The following is a 15,681-nucleotide window of genomic DNA, read 5'->3' on the forward strand; positions in this document are numbered from 1 at the left end:
TTTGTGTGTGCGTGTACCGTCAAATCTGATCTGACTGGTACAGGAGGAGATTGTCCCTCCTTCCCCGGCAGAGCATCTGGTGGATTTGAACCGTGCACCTCTGGGATTGTAGTTGCAGCTTTCTTGCCACTAGGCCACCAGAGCTCCCCTGAAAATTGAAAAACTTTGATATGGTAATACTCTAAATAAATTCCACATTACCCACAAACAAAGGCTTATGGCTTAGCTTTAAAGTTAAATCCTTAGGGCTAAGATTCTTCACCTGTCAGGAGGGGAAAATTTTCATAAAATTATTACTTTCCTTTTGCTTTTTTCTTCATTCCCAATTGCAGCCCAGACCAATTAAATTGGACTTTATGGAGGTAGTACCCAAGTATAACTTTTTTTTCTTTCAAAATTGTGATTACAATGTTTCATTTAAATATCACCTGGTAAATTAATATGGGGTACCTATAAAAAAGAACCCAATTTCTATCTACTCTCTCCCTTGCCCAAAATATATATAGGAAAAGAAGAAACACTGCTTGCTGAGTTAGAACCTATTTCCTAACAGTCATGGAATCTGCTAACTTCGTCAAGACAAACTGATATGCGCTGAAGGGAGCAAAACAGAACTAAATTGAAGCAGTAATTCCAGTCACAGAGTAAATATAGGGGGAGTTCATTTTTTTCTTGTACAAAGACGTAAACAAAATGTAATGAAGGGGCACTTTTTCTAAAACGAAGGATACTTAACGTTTCACAAAAGGGAACAATTTTTTGAAAGGCTACAAAGTCATTTTAAATTGTGATGAAAAAAGAAAAAGGACACTAAGGAAATGGCATTTATCTCTTCTAAGTTTTTTGTCAATAAATGTTTCAAAGCACAATTACTGGAAAATAGTTAATTTTTTAAATAAAATTTTTGTTATATACTTCAAAAGCAAATACTTTCAAATACTAGTCATCAACTGACACCTGCTCTTTTCATTTTTCAAATCTCAGTTTCATCAATGATAAAGGAAGAGAAAATTGAAATACATAAAAAAGATTACATCAGGTACTACCCACAAGTACTTAGCCAGGTCTTCTAGAGGAAGACATCATGGGATAGAGGAAGGCTCATGCCAAGTTGAGTACTCCAGGCAAGGGAAGTGATCTTGCTTTACAATATTTCCTATTCAACACAGTGCATCGGAGTTGGTGTTTCCTTATGAATATTTTCTTTCACCTCTGTCTTCTTTTAATATTAATCCTCAAGGAGAGTATGATTAATGAAATGTAAATATCTTGGTGTGGCACTCATAGTAAAAACAAAAACAAAAAAGCACAACCTCAAAAATACCTTGAGACATATCCTGATGTACAATGTTGTGAATCATAGGATTCATATGGAAGACTTGTTAAAATAACTATTATTGATATATACACACTAACCATGAAGCCAAAGATGAAGAAATTGAGTACTTCTACCACCTTTTGCAATCTGAAATGGACCGAAAATACAATCAAGATACATTAATAATAACTGGTGACTAGAGTACAAAATTTGGAAACTGAAGGACTGGCAGTTGGAAAACATGGACTTGGTAAAAGAAATCAATCTTGAGATCAAATGGTAGAATTTTGTGCAAGCAATAATTTAATCATTGCAAACACCTTTTTTAAAAAAAACAAAGACAACTACACATACATAGGGACCTTGTGCGATGCATTACACAGGAATCAGCATCCCAGTATCTGTGAAAGGAGTTGATGGAGAACCTTAATACTACAGTCAAAACAAGGCCAGGCGCTGACTGTGGAAGAGGCCATCAATTTCTTAATGTGCAAGTTCAAATTGCAGTTCAAGAAAATGAAAACAAATCCATGAAAGCCAAAGTACGACCTTGAGTCTATCTCATCTGAATTTAAAATCATCTCAAGAATAGGTCTGAGGCATTGAATTCTAGTGATTTAAGACTATGCAAGTTGTGGGTTGATATCAAGGATACAATCAATGAAGAAAGCAAAAGGTCATTATAAAGACAGAAGAGAAAAAGACCAAAAGTCAGAACTGACTATGAAAGTTACACTAGAATGTTGAGAGGACAAAACAAAGGGATGAAATACTGACATAAAGGAGATGAACAAAAGATTTCAAAGGGCAGCTTGAGAAAAAAAAGTATTACAACAAAATGTGCAAGGTGCTGGCATTAGAAAGCCAAATGCGAAGGATGCACTCAGCATTTGTCAAACTGAAAGAACTAAAGATCAAATTTCAGCCTCAAATTGCAATACTGAAGGACTCTATGGACAAATCATGAATGATCCAGGAAGCATTACAAGAAGATGCAAGGAATGCACAGAGTCACTGGACCACAAAAGAGTTGGCTAGCATGGAACTATTTCAGAAAGATGATCAAGTATGATCAAGAACCAATGGTAATGAAGATGACCAAGCTGCACTGAAGTCACTGGCAAAAAAATAAGGAACACCAAATGACACGCTTTAACAAACAGATGCAGTTTTGCATGTCTTCATTAATTTATGCCAAGAAATTTGAAAGACGTTATCTGGCCAGCCAACTTACTGGAAGAGATCTGTATTATTTCCCATTTAAAAAAAAATGTGATTCTACAGAATGTACAAATTCTCAAATAGCAATATTACATGCCAATAAAGTCTTTTTAAAGATTATTTTTAAATGGCTGGAACACAGAGAACTTTCAGAAACTCAAGTCAGAATCAGAAAAAATTGCGTACAAGAGATACTATTACTGATGTCAGAAGGATCCTGGCTGAAAGCAGAGAATACCATAAAGATGTCTGCTTGTATTCCATGGCCTATGCAAAGGCATATGACCATGTGGATTATATAAAATTGTGGATAACGGAATGTCAGAATACTTAATAGTGCTGAGGTGAAGCCTACACATAGACCAAGAAGCTGTGGTCCAAGAACACAGCTTAGTTTAAAATCAAGAAAAGTGTGTATCAGGGTTGTGTCCTTTCTACATATTTGTTCAATGCACATGTTGAGCAAATCACTAGAGAAGCTGGACTATATGCCATATCAGGATTGGCAGAAGACTTATCAAAAACATGTGTTATGGGAGTTCTGGTGGTCTAGTGGCAAGAAGCTGTGCTGTAATCCTGAAGGCATGCGGTTCGAATCCACCAGACACTCTGCTGGAGAAGGAGTTACAGATGACACAACTTTGCTTGCTGAAAGTAAAGAGGGCTTGAAACATTTGTTGCAGGTCAAAGATTACAGTTTTTAATATGGATTCCATCTCTGACATTATGCAAGCAAAAATTCTCACCAATGGACCAAAAGGTAACTTCATGACAGAAGGAGAAAATACTGAATTATTTATTTTTACTTGGATCCGTAAACAACATTCATAATAACAGCAGTCAAGAAATCTAAACATGTGTTGCACTGGGAACAACCTAAGAGTCTAAAATGGCTGTTAGGTGCCATCGAGTTGACTACAGTTCAGTAACCCTACAAACAACAGATTGAAGCAGTGCCGTATCCTCTGCCATCTTCATTATTTCTGTCATGCTCAAGCCCATTGCTGCATTGACTGTGCCAATTCATCTCATTGAGTCCAAAATCAAGGCCTACTGATTAAAACGGACAATAAAGACCAAATAAAATTATGGAAAATATTTATAGATAGGAAATAGAAAAATAAAGTACATACTATAAGAGAAAGATGAGCAAATTCCTCTTGTGTAATTTATAGCCTCTGAAAACTAGCTAGAGGGTCAGCTATAAGTTCCAACTTGATAGCACAAAACAATAGGATGTTTTAAAAACATTTTTTAAATTTTTCATTCTTGTTTCTTCTCCATTTTTAAAGTAATATATTAACTAAAGAAAAATCCTAGCATCATACCTATGCTAGTATAAATAATAATAGACCAAGCGTATAGTGACATCAGACCTAAAAGTCTCCCCGCTGTAAATGGAAAGGAGGAAGCTTAAATCCTAACGAGAGAACAAAGAGTTCTTAATTTACAATGCATTCAACTCACAACCAAGATTGTCAGATTTTTGTTTTGTTTTGCTTTTTTTACATCTTATCATACTAATGTTGCGGTAAGGAATTTGCTGATGTTATCATACTCATGCCAACTGCCAAATACAAAGAAAGAATTTATAGTCCCTGATAATAAAAACAATAATTAAAAAAATTAGAAAGTCTGCTTATGTCAGAACTGACTTAATATTGGGCCAGAACAGTTGGAGCAGAATCCCACTGTGAGTCAAGACTAACTGTCCAATACGATGCTGATGTAAACTGACCACAGGGGTAGTAGTCCATTCAGAGGAGTCACTGTGGGTGGTGGGATGAATTGGAAGTTACAGCTAAGCTGAGACTGTGAAAATATATTAAGTGCTTTCCAACTTATTAGGATATATTTTAAGTACAATACAGCAGGCTTTTATAGATGGACCCTCATATTTGCAAGTGGACTGTAAAAATCTGAACATGGTTAGTTGGACATGCAATAAAAAGGGTCATTATAAGTTTGGTAAAGTAATGCATTATCCCATAGTGAAATATCCTCTTTAGGAATGGCATCCACTTCCTAAACAGCATGCCTCTGGAAACTCTGCGAACTTTGATAAGTGGCGATGGTTGTGGAAGGGCTTCAGGCCTTTTGTTCATGGGGTCGCTATGAGTTGTGCTCCACTTGATGGAAAACAACAACTACTACTTTTGCTATTCTTCTCAACCAGGCACAATAGCCACTGCTTAAAAAATAATCATAAAACTTAGTACAATTATTTTACAGACTATCATTTAAGATCCTTCATGCTACCCCTCTCCCCCAAAACAAAGAATGACATAAAACAAGTATGTAAAAAGAATAGGGGCTGAACAGGTGAGAGTAAGTAGGAGTCTTATAGCTCCATAGAATTCTGATAGCTTATAGTTTTATAGCTCTTTTCACAGCAAAGGAGGAAAGAAGACAAAAGAAACCTTAGAAGATACCGAAAACATAAAACAGTCTATGAATATCATTGCTTTTTTGTTGTTTGTTTTTCCAAACATTATCCCTCAAAGAAGGTTAACTATGAGTTGATTCTTACTTGATGGCACATAACAAACAGTCTAACTTCCTAGGAAGCTCGGTGGTTTAGCAGTAAAGATTTGTGCTGCCAATCCAAAGGCACGTACTTTGAATCCATCACCGGCTCTGTGGGAGAAAGATGGGCAATATCCTCTTGTTTGATGTATTGTCTCTGAAAGGCCACTTACTGTAGGGTCAGCTATGTGTCAGTTCTAACTGGATAGAACATTAACAACAACACCACCACCACTTTTACTTCCAAGTGGAAGAGACTTTAAATTATCATCCATCCTTGTTGTCTATCTGGGAAAAAAATATGGAAAAAGTAACTATAAAAATAATTTTTTTTTCTGCTTCTGAAGTAGCTTTTCTCAAAACCTATTCTTTCCTCTATAGCCTGTTAACGACTTTCTTTTACCTGGACATTGAAAAAAGGCAGCAGAAAATCCTAAGTGTAACAAGAAAATAATAAAACAGATTTCTAGTGTAGTTTGATAAAACGAATGTCAGTCGTTTCCAGTCAGCCACATCCTATATTAAAGACTTGAGAGATCCAGAAAGGAGAAATTCTCACAACTCCAAGACACAGGAGTCCACTTAAAATGGGCATTCCTGTGGCTAGCTCTTCACAGTTTTTAGATATTTAGACAGTTAAGCCCAAGAAGAGTAGGTATTTTCATAGATCAATCCCATTACAATACTTTAAAATACACCGGACAGCTAAAAAGTTCTAAAATCCACCAACCCCACTGCTGTCAAGTTGATTCTGACAGAAAAACTGCAATCTAAGTTTTCAAGGTGTTAAACCTTTCAGAAGCAAATTGCCTCATCTATCCCTCCATGCCACTGTTGGCACCAGTAGCCAGGAAATTAAAAGATGTATTGCGACGGGAAAGTCTGCTGTTAGGGCCTTTCCAAAGCTGAAGAGCAATGGTGTCTCTCTGGAAACTAAGGTGCATCTGATACAGGCCATGGTCTTTGTAATCACTTGTTATGCATCAGAGAGTTGGACAATGACTAGGGAGCATAGAAGGAGAACTGATGCCTTTGAGCTGTGGTGCTGGAGAAGAGTATTGAGAGTACCATGGACTGCTAGGAAAACAAATTCATCCTGGAAAGAATTAAACCCGGCGGCTCCTTGGAGGCAAGGATTCTGATGAGGCTCCGTCTAACATACTTTGGCCATGTTGTAATGAGGGACTGGTCCTTGGAGAGGGACATCATGCTTGGTAGGGTGGAGGGACAGTGCAGGAGGAGAAGGCCCTCTATGAGGTGGATTGACTCAGTGACTGGGGTAATCGGGGTGGGTGTATATGAGACAGTGTTATTGGCACAGGACAGAGCAGAGTTTAGGGCTGTTGTACATAGGGTCGCTATGAGTAGCAAGAGACTCGATGGCACATAACAACAACAATCCCCCCATGGATTCACTGGGTAGCTAGAAGTTTAACACTTCATTCACAGTACTAGGAGGGTTTCTTAAAATGCTTTGAAATCTAGGGGAGCTCTGGTGGCCTAGTGGCAAGAAGCTGCACTGCAATCCCAGAGGCGCACGGTTCAAATTCACCAGATGCTCTGCCGGGAAAGGAGGGACACTCTCCTCCTATATCAGTCAGATCCGATTTGACGGTACACACACACACACACACACACACTAATATTTAAAAAATGCTTTGAAATCTATAAAAAAGAAATGCCTGAAATTATGGCTACTATATCAGCAGGTATCCTGACTTTTTCAGAATTTCTAAAAATAAAGCATTAATATTGATGACTTTGTAACTTTCTGTCCTACCTTTATCCCAAAACATTTATTCATTTTAAAGTCTTTTCCTTGTAAGGTATGGAATGTGAAGCTAATGGTCTCCAGAACAACCATTTCCTCTGCCGTTAGAAAAAAACTGGATGGGGCCCAGTCATCATTACTGAACATTTTAATCAAAGAATCCTAATCAAAAGTGGGGAAATGCACAGCAGGATTTCAAATTCTCATAGATTTTTGACTTTGTGAAGTAAGGAAGATTAATTCCTTTAACTATTATTTTGAGAAAAATTTTAAACAAAAATTATCCCTGAAGGCAAATCTGCTTACAAATCAAACAAATGTTTAGATAAACTACTAAAAATAACTTAAAGATTGTATTTTTAAAATAGCTGTCTACTTGGAATCAAATTGATAAAGCAACTCAAATATTAAATAATAATCTTAGGGAGCAGTGAATTTATATAAACAAGACAGAACAACTCAGGAAATGGTTATATATCTTAACGTATGTAATCAGGGTCACTAAACTGTATCTGAGATGACCGTTAAACTAATTGCTGTATGTTTTGCTGTCTATAAAGTATAGAGAAGAGGGAGTTTAGATATATATCAGTTTCTAGTAATAGCTCTAATAAATAAGGCAAACTTACAAGCTTAGGTTTCTACATCTATAAATAAGTGAAATTAAAACAGCAGCTAAGTTTTCTTCTATCAATTTTTTTATTCTTTATAGTAATAAAAAATATTCAAAATATTATAAGGCTAAAACATTACTAAAGAATAATATTGTTAAATACTTCTTCATGTTTTACCTTCAGATAATGCAAAAAGCTCCTGACTAATCTTAGGTCTATATATATTTTTAATACTTAAAGAGTGATTATGAATGGAATTTGCTCATATAAAGTTGTTTAAAGTAGTCTTTAGAGATTAGTCACTAAATCGCATATTTCCTTGCGGTATAATTGAATTTAAGTGAAATACCCAGACTCAGCTAAGGATTTCAAATGCACAAAGCTCAGAGTTTGGCTTCTGTTTCCATGCTATAAACTTGACCTCAGCTACCCAATACATGCTTCTAACAGACATTACTGATTAAAACAATCAACCCTGATTATCTTAGGTAGCCGAACCCAAGTTAAAAGAGAAAAAAATCAACTTTAAACACATTCCACAATGCTTTACAAAAGCAAAACTAAAAATAAATACACACAAAAAATCACAATTATTAAAAAGCTGATTTAAAACAAACAAACAAACAACAAATACCGAGCAAGGAATGGACATATGAATATTCCTAACCTGCAAAATGATTCCTCCACATTATATCAGCGAAACTCATTGGTGGGCCACTGGGAGGATAGTGTTTACCTTTCAGAGGCTCATGATCAGTCCTTATCATATCCATTAAAGAGTTCTCCAACGAATGCAAGTTAAAAGTGTCATAGGGCCTACTCCGGTCCTAAAAATAAAAACACAGAATAATAAGATGATGCATAAAATTATAAAGTTACCATCATATTCTTTTGCTTTCTGCAATAATTTGAGGAAAGGAGTCCTGGTGGCACAGTATTTTAAGTACTCAGCTGCTAGCCAAAGAGGTTGCCCATTCAAAAACACCAGTTGCTCCCCAAGAGAAAGTTGTGGCAGGCATGAAAATTGCAGATTTCTCTAATAACACATTCTTTTAATTCATTATAATAACTTGCAACTTTAAGTTTAATATGTTTCCATAATTCATTAAATAAAACAACATCCTTTTCCTAGTATTCTATAAGGTATACATCATATTTATTTTAGAACGACTTCCTGTCATATGAACCAAAAGAGAAAATTCAAATGGACTAATAAAGTGAATTGGCTTTGTCCTCTGCTTTCCACCCTCTATGTTCACTGTGGCACAAACAGTATTATTTTATTTGGTTTTTCCTCCAGAGGAATATCACTATTAAGATTTCTCAGTATAAAAACAAAATCACTTTCTCGGGGGGTAGGGAACCCAACCAAATGTAATTACAGATTCTCTTTATTGGATCTCTTTAATATTTATGGCTGATAAGTTTCAATCATCAGGTACATTTTCTAAAAAATAAAAATCTATCCAAAGTACTAAAATTATCCAATGAAATGCACTCATATGAAAAGCTTTAATTCAAAGTAATGTTTTCATATTAGGCTGAAAATAGGAGAGCCAACTGAGTGAGGGAAAAATAACTGTCCTGTCACATTTCGCTCAAGCCTGCAGGAAATCATCGCCTATGAGCTATTCTTGGTAATCTGAGTGCAAATGAAAGTGCAGACTGTAGCCTAATTTAATACTATCAAGCAGACGTAGTTTGTTTTTTTGGTTAAGGAAAACAATTAAGATTAATATATACTTTTAACAAAACTAAATAAAATACAGCAATGAGAAATCATTTTCAAGATCTCACATAGCTTATTTAGCCTTGAAAATAGTAATTTATTCTCTCCTATAAACCAAAATCCCATTGCTGTAGCGTTAAATTCCAACTAACACCAACCTCACAAACTGTCCCTTGAGGGATTCCAAAGCTGTACATGTTTAGGGTTGCAGACTGCTTGTATTTCTCACACAGAACAACTTTCGTGTTCAAACCACCATCCTTTCATCTAGCAGCCAAGTTCTTAATCACTGTACTACTAGGGCTCCTGTTCTCAACTAAGGACAACAGACTGCTCAGATGAGAAAAAGGGATCCAACTGGTAAAAGCATGAACTACAGCAACGGTTTTCTAGGTTAACTCTAAAGTCTGAGGAAGCTATTTTCTTCTGGTTATTAGGAAGCTTATTTGTATACTTTATCCCTTCAAAGAGGGAGAACGAGAAAAGATCATGACTTTACCTTAGCACTAACATACAGAGAGTTCTGCTGGTTCAGTGGTATGGAGTTGCACCAACAACCCGGAGGTGATGGTTTGTTGTTGTTATATGCCGGCAAGTCACTTGCAACTCATAGTGACTCCTATGTACAACAGCCCTAAACTCTGCTCTGTCCTGTGCCAATTGCACTGTCTCCAATACACCCATCCCAATTACCCTAGTCACTGAGGTATACAGTTCAAATCTATCAACTGCTCCATGGGAGAAAATAGCCAGTCTCCTCCTGGGTAACTTAATGCCCCTAAAAACCTTATGGAGGGTCAGCTATGAGTTAGTTCTGACTCAATGGTACATAACAAGAAGCATATAAAAGAAACTCAGAGAACGAAGTGTACTCACATGCACACTTATTAAAAAAAACAACTATGAAACTGTAAGCAGTAGATAAAAGACATAGAACTACTATGTAGTCATCAGTTCAGTCAAGTCTTTTGGGTACGTCATGATCAAATATTCCAAATCCAGTCCCCAATTCCTCCTTCTATAAAAATGAGATGGTTAAGACACCCTTCAACCTTGAAACTGAAGCCATCCCCATTAACTCAATATTTAGATTAAACAGATCTATAAATTAAACAATAACACTAGGCAGGCACTTACTCCTTAGAATAAACAATCATATAAGATCAAAAGGGCAGCATTTACTCAGGGATAAAGTTCAGAGGGCAGGAAAGAAGGAAACATGGAGGGAAAATGTCTGCTACAAGGTGGGGACAGTAGTCAATACCATAAAACAATGTATATATGAATCACTGAATAGAAAACCAATTCGATCTGTAAAATATCACACAAATAACAGTAAGAAATTAAAAATGAAAAAAAAAAAAACAAAACCAACCCTAAAAATGGGAGAAGGGGTGGGAGGCAATCTTGCCCAAACACAAAGGGAAGAAAGTTAAAAAAGTCAAATGGAAACAGTAAACACAGAGACTAAATGGGAAGAATGCTGTTGCATTCTGAAGATTACACAACACAAAATATGTATGGCTAGCTAATTGGAAAACCAATTTACTCAGTGGTTGTTAGGGGCTGTCAAGTCTAGTAAGGCTCATAGCAACCCTATGAATAACAGATCTGAACCTTGTCCTATCTTGTACCATCCTCATCATCTCTGACATATTAGAGCCCAAAGCAACAGTCACTATGTCAGTATCTGGTTGAGGGTGTTCCTCTTGTTTGCCGACCCTCCATCTTTGCAAACATGATGTTCCTCTCCAACAGCCCACCCCTCCTAAAAACATGCTCAAAGTATGTGAGGAGAAGCTTTGTCATCTTTGTGGAGCACTCTGACTGTACTGTCTTCAAGATATATCTATTTGTTCTTTTGGCAATTTGTGGCATATTATGTTTCTCTTTCTCCGACACACCTCAAGACCATCGATTCTTCTTCTATCATTCATTTTCCATTTTCAGATGCATAGGAAGTGAGTGACTTGAAAAGACCATTGTCTGAATCAGGAACACCTTAGTCTTCAAACTGACATTATTGCTCCTAAGTAATCTGGAGAGGTCCCTGACAGCAGAGTATCCCAACGCAATATGTCTCCTTCCTAATCACCTCAATGCTAATACCAAGTGTGCTGATTGTGGATCCAAATTAGATGAAGTAATGATAGTTTCAATCTTTCTCCATCTATCATGATGTTGCCTATTGGTCCAGTAGTAAGAATTTTTGGGGTGGATTTTTTTTATGTTGAGATGCAATCTATACTGAAGGCTATAGTCTTTGATCTTCAACAAATGCTCAAAACGCTCCTCACTTTCAGCAAATAAGGTAGTATCTACATGACACAGTTGTTAAGTCTTCCTCCAATCCTGAGGCCACATTTTTCATGGAGTTCAACTTCTCGAATGATTTGCTCACCTGACAGATTGAATAGGTATGCCATATTTTCCTATGTAATACATCAATATAAAGCACATAGGCATATAATGTGCAAAGCAAGTACAAGAAACTAACATGCAAGGAAAGAGCAAGGAAAAATTTAAAAATAAGTTAATTATGCAAAAAAGTTGGTAAATAATTTTCAATATCCTTTACAGTTCTTTTCTTTTTTCCTTTTTAACTCCGAAATGAGGCACCAAAGAAGAAGGCAGAAAAGTTTTCAAATGCCATATACAGAAATTCCCTTTTCACTGTTTATAATGACCAGTAGAGTGTTTTGGTGGCCTAATCCACAGTGAGTTACATTGCTAATCTAAAGGCTTTTTGGTCATTCTAATTCTTAGCAACTCCACAAAAGAAAGATAGACAGCAACCTCCTGCTGTGATTAATAACCTCAGAGACCCAATGGGGGTCTGAATCAGATTCCTGATTCAGAAATCGACTCAAGAGCACTGAGTTTTTTAGTTTATAATGACCAGTTGAGGACAAACTCCCTTATTAGACCTGGTGATTCAGAGATGAATGATATAACATAGGCCCTGTTAACAAGCAGATATTAGACAAAGACATTCCAGTCATAAGGATATGACATGTTTTGACAGAGGACATATAGGTATTTAAGTCACATTTACTCCTTGAAGAATGTGTTGAATGTGAAGTATGTGATGCTTTTGTTAAATAACACACTTATTCTTGTCCTCAGTGTTCTCATTGGTAAAATTTTACCTATGAGACTCGGGTTGACATTACTTACTTAGGTATTTATTTATTCATGCTGTGTTTGCCAGGGAGCAAGTACTCAACATTTCATTTACTGTCCTACTTTTTCTACCTCCAGCTTCTCCCTACTCTGTTGGGGTTTTGTTGGGTTGTTTTCCCCCTTTTCAAAATTCACCGATTTTCTTCTTTTCTATATAACTCAAGAAGGTCTTTTCTTTTACCTTTGAGATCTTCCTGCAGATTATTTGCTTTGTTCCTATCAGTGGAAACTGCTTAAGGAGTAGAGCTGAATTTCCAGAAATGCAGGCTTATCTGTCCTCATAAGAAGTATCATATTCTTTGTTCAAAGAAAAATGTTTAAGAAATGTGCTGATGAGAAGGCTAAACAACAACCTATTTCTGACACTGATAATTCCAGAATGAATGTCAAGAAACTGCCTATCATGAGACACACTTCTAACCCAAACCTTACAAACCTGCGACTGTTTCAGGACAGGTTGATAAAGTAGAACTGTAAGAAATGTTGCTTGACAGCAGAACAGACTATTTTGTTTCTTTTATACTTTCAGGCTTCAATTTTTCAGCCAAACAACATGGGAGGAGACTGCCCATCTTTCTCCAGAGGAGCAGCTGGTGGCCTTGAAACACATGCCTTCAGGATTGCAGTGCAGCTTCTTGCTGCTAGACCATCAGAGCTCCCCCTACTATCCTAGAGAGGACCACACATGATCCACTCTTCCACTCAGGCAACCTGACCTTCACTCACCTTCATTCAACTATTTAACCAAACAAAACTGATCTACCACCAGCACATTCAAAGTCTGCCGTTACCAGGCCTAGTCCATTCACTTGCCTTTTCCCTGGCTTCCTGGCTTAACCCATTCACTTGCCTTCTTCTACCTTTCTGGTTTACATGTAGACATTTCCTTTCCTATATAGGACTTGAGCTGCCAACTCAAAAGCATGTGGTTTGAATCCACCTGCTGCTCTGCAAGAAGATGAGCAATCTTCTCCAAAGTGACTAAGTGTCTCTGAAAATCCCAATGCAATTAATCTTCTGATTTCCTGGCTGCTGGCTGTGGAGCCAAGCAAACTAAAGCTGTTAACAATCTCAATCTCTTCACTACCTATCACGGACGCTGCCAATCGGTTCAGTGGTGAGAATCTTTGTTTTCTTAATGTTGAGCTTCAGTCCATATTGAAGGCTGCCGTCCTTGACTTTCTACAGCAAATGCCTGTTCCTCCTCAGTTTTGGCAAGCAAAGTTGTGTGTTGATGAGTCTTCCTCCAACCCTGTTGCCACATTCCTCCTCAGAGAGCCCAGCCTCCCAGATGTTCTGTTCCACATATAGATTGGAAATTTATGGAGATAGGATGTATCCTTAGTGTACACATTTCCTGATTTTGAACTACGCAATGTTTCCTTGCTGTGTTCTGACGATTGCCTCCTTGTCCAAGTATAGGTTTCACAAAAGCCTAATCAAGTGTTCTCAGAGTCAGCCACAGTTTCTTGTGATCCACACAGTCAAAGGCCTTTGCATAGTCAATAAAATACTGACAGACATTCTTCTGGTACTTTCTGCTTTCCACCAACATCCATCTAACATTTGCTGTAACAGCCCTAGTGCCACAGCCTCTTCTAAATCCAGCTTGCTGTTGAGAACCCAGTTTGCTGTTGATGTGCTGTTCCAGTTGTGCTTTGAAAATTTTTGGCACAATTTTGCTTGCATGTATACTATACTATCAGGTAATTTTCACACTCTGTCAGGTCTCCTTTTTTTTTGAAATGAGAATATGAATCTCTACCTGTCAGGTGGCCAAGTGGTTGTCCTCCAGATTTCTTGGTACAACTTGTTGAGTGCATCCAGGGCAGCATCTGCTTGTAGAAATATGTCAATTGGTATGCTGTCAATTCCTGGGGACTTTTTTTTTTGCCAATTCCTTCATAGCAGCACAGGCTCTTGATCATACATTGTTTCATGAAATTCTTCTGTGTTAGCCAATGCTTTCTGGTACAGTGACTCTGTATATTCCTTCCATCTTCTTTTACTGCTTCCTGGATTATTTCATATTCTGCCCAAAGCATCCTTGAGTACTGCAATTCGTGGCTTGAATTTGTTCTTCAGGTCCTTCTGCTTAAGAAATCCCAGTGAATTAAACCCTTTTGATTTTCTGAATTGAGTTCTTTGCATGTAATACTTTGCTTTATCTTCCTGCATTGCCCTTTTAAATCTTCTGTTCAGTTCCTTAATTTCTTTTTTTTTTTTTTAATTTTAGTTCCTTAATTTCTTGAAGTCTTCTCTTTGCTTTGGCTTCTTAGCATTCCGGTGCAATATTCTGAGTATCTTCTAACATCCATCTCAGTCTTTCCTTCCTCCTCTGTGTTTGTAATGACCTTTTGTATTCTTTGTGGATGATATTCTTGTTATCTTCCCGCACAGCTCATCTGGTCTTCACTCACTGTTGTTCAAGGCCTCAAACCTGTTCATAAGATGGTTTTCAAATTTAGGCAGGATAGACTCAGGGCCAAATTTTGGTTCCTGTGTGTATGATTCTACCTTCTTTAGCTTTAGTTTGAACTTGCATATAAGTAAACTGATAGTCTTGTTCCACAATCACAAGCACTGGCCTAGTTTTCACAATAATGATTAATTATATAAAACACAATTTATCCTGAGACATCTTAATAATCTCCTCTGTGCTTAAAGTCAATGTTGCAATCATTGTGCCATCTTATTTAGTTGAAGGTCTTCCACTCCTTCACGGACCAATTATTTTTCCAAAGACTGACCCTTCCTGATAACATGCCCACTATTTAATTATAGAATAAATATATGATCCTAATCTCATTCACATGCAAATTAGGATATGAGTCTTTACTTCTCATCTCCAATATATATAATAATAAAAGAACTATTTTAAAAAAATGGGGGGACAGGGAGAAAAATGTGCAACAATGAATGAATGGAAGTCCAAGTTCTTTATAAACTTTCATTAAAATCTCAATAAAAGAAGAATTTTAAAAAGCCAAAATGATTTGATATAGAAGTATTTCAGGACGTAGCATAAGCTCAAAAACTGATGGCATTACAGAAGAAATTCAAGTTGTCTCAAAGGCACTGATGAAATATATGGCTCCAGGAACTGAAGGAATCCCAGTTGAGATGGTTAAGGTGTGTGCCAATTTGGCTGAGCAATGATTCTCAATGATCTGGCAATGATGTAATGATATAATCATCCTCTGTTTCACATAACGGCTTGGTCTTTCAAACAAAACTAGGTCAATAAGTGAAGAATCGTGCTCTGAAACTTATTTCTTTTACCAATACTGTGTTTCTTAGACAAATCTCTTTTAATAAG

The 15,681-nt window shown here is 36.9% G+C and overlaps 1 protein-coding gene across 3 annotated transcripts in view; it reads right to left on the bottom strand.

The window, feature by feature from the left end:
* CPEB3 (cytoplasmic polyadenylation element binding protein 3) overlaps positions 1-15,681 on the bottom strand; it is a 273,954-nt gene that overhangs the window by 147,644 nt on the left and 110,629 nt on the right. For 2 of the 3 annotated variants that reach the window (XM_006880335.1, XM_006880336.1), the window contains exon 3: positions 8,187-8,277. In XM_006880335.1, coding sequence (XP_006880397.1) covers positions 8,187-8,277 — 91 coding nt within the window. Of the gene's footprint in view, positions 1-8,117; positions 8,278-15,681 lie in introns of all 3 variants that reach the window. The other variant, XM_006880334.1, reaches the window with a different exon arrangement.

Source organism: Elephantulus edwardii, unplaced genomic scaffold (genome assembly GCF_000299155.1).
Source record: "Elephantulus edwardii isolate Elephantulus edwardi_28Jun2011 unplaced genomic scaffold, EleEdw1.0 scaffold00007, whole genome shotgun sequence".
Lineage (NCBI taxonomy): Eukaryota > Metazoa > Chordata > Mammalia > Macroscelidea > Macroscelididae > Elephantulus > Elephantulus edwardii.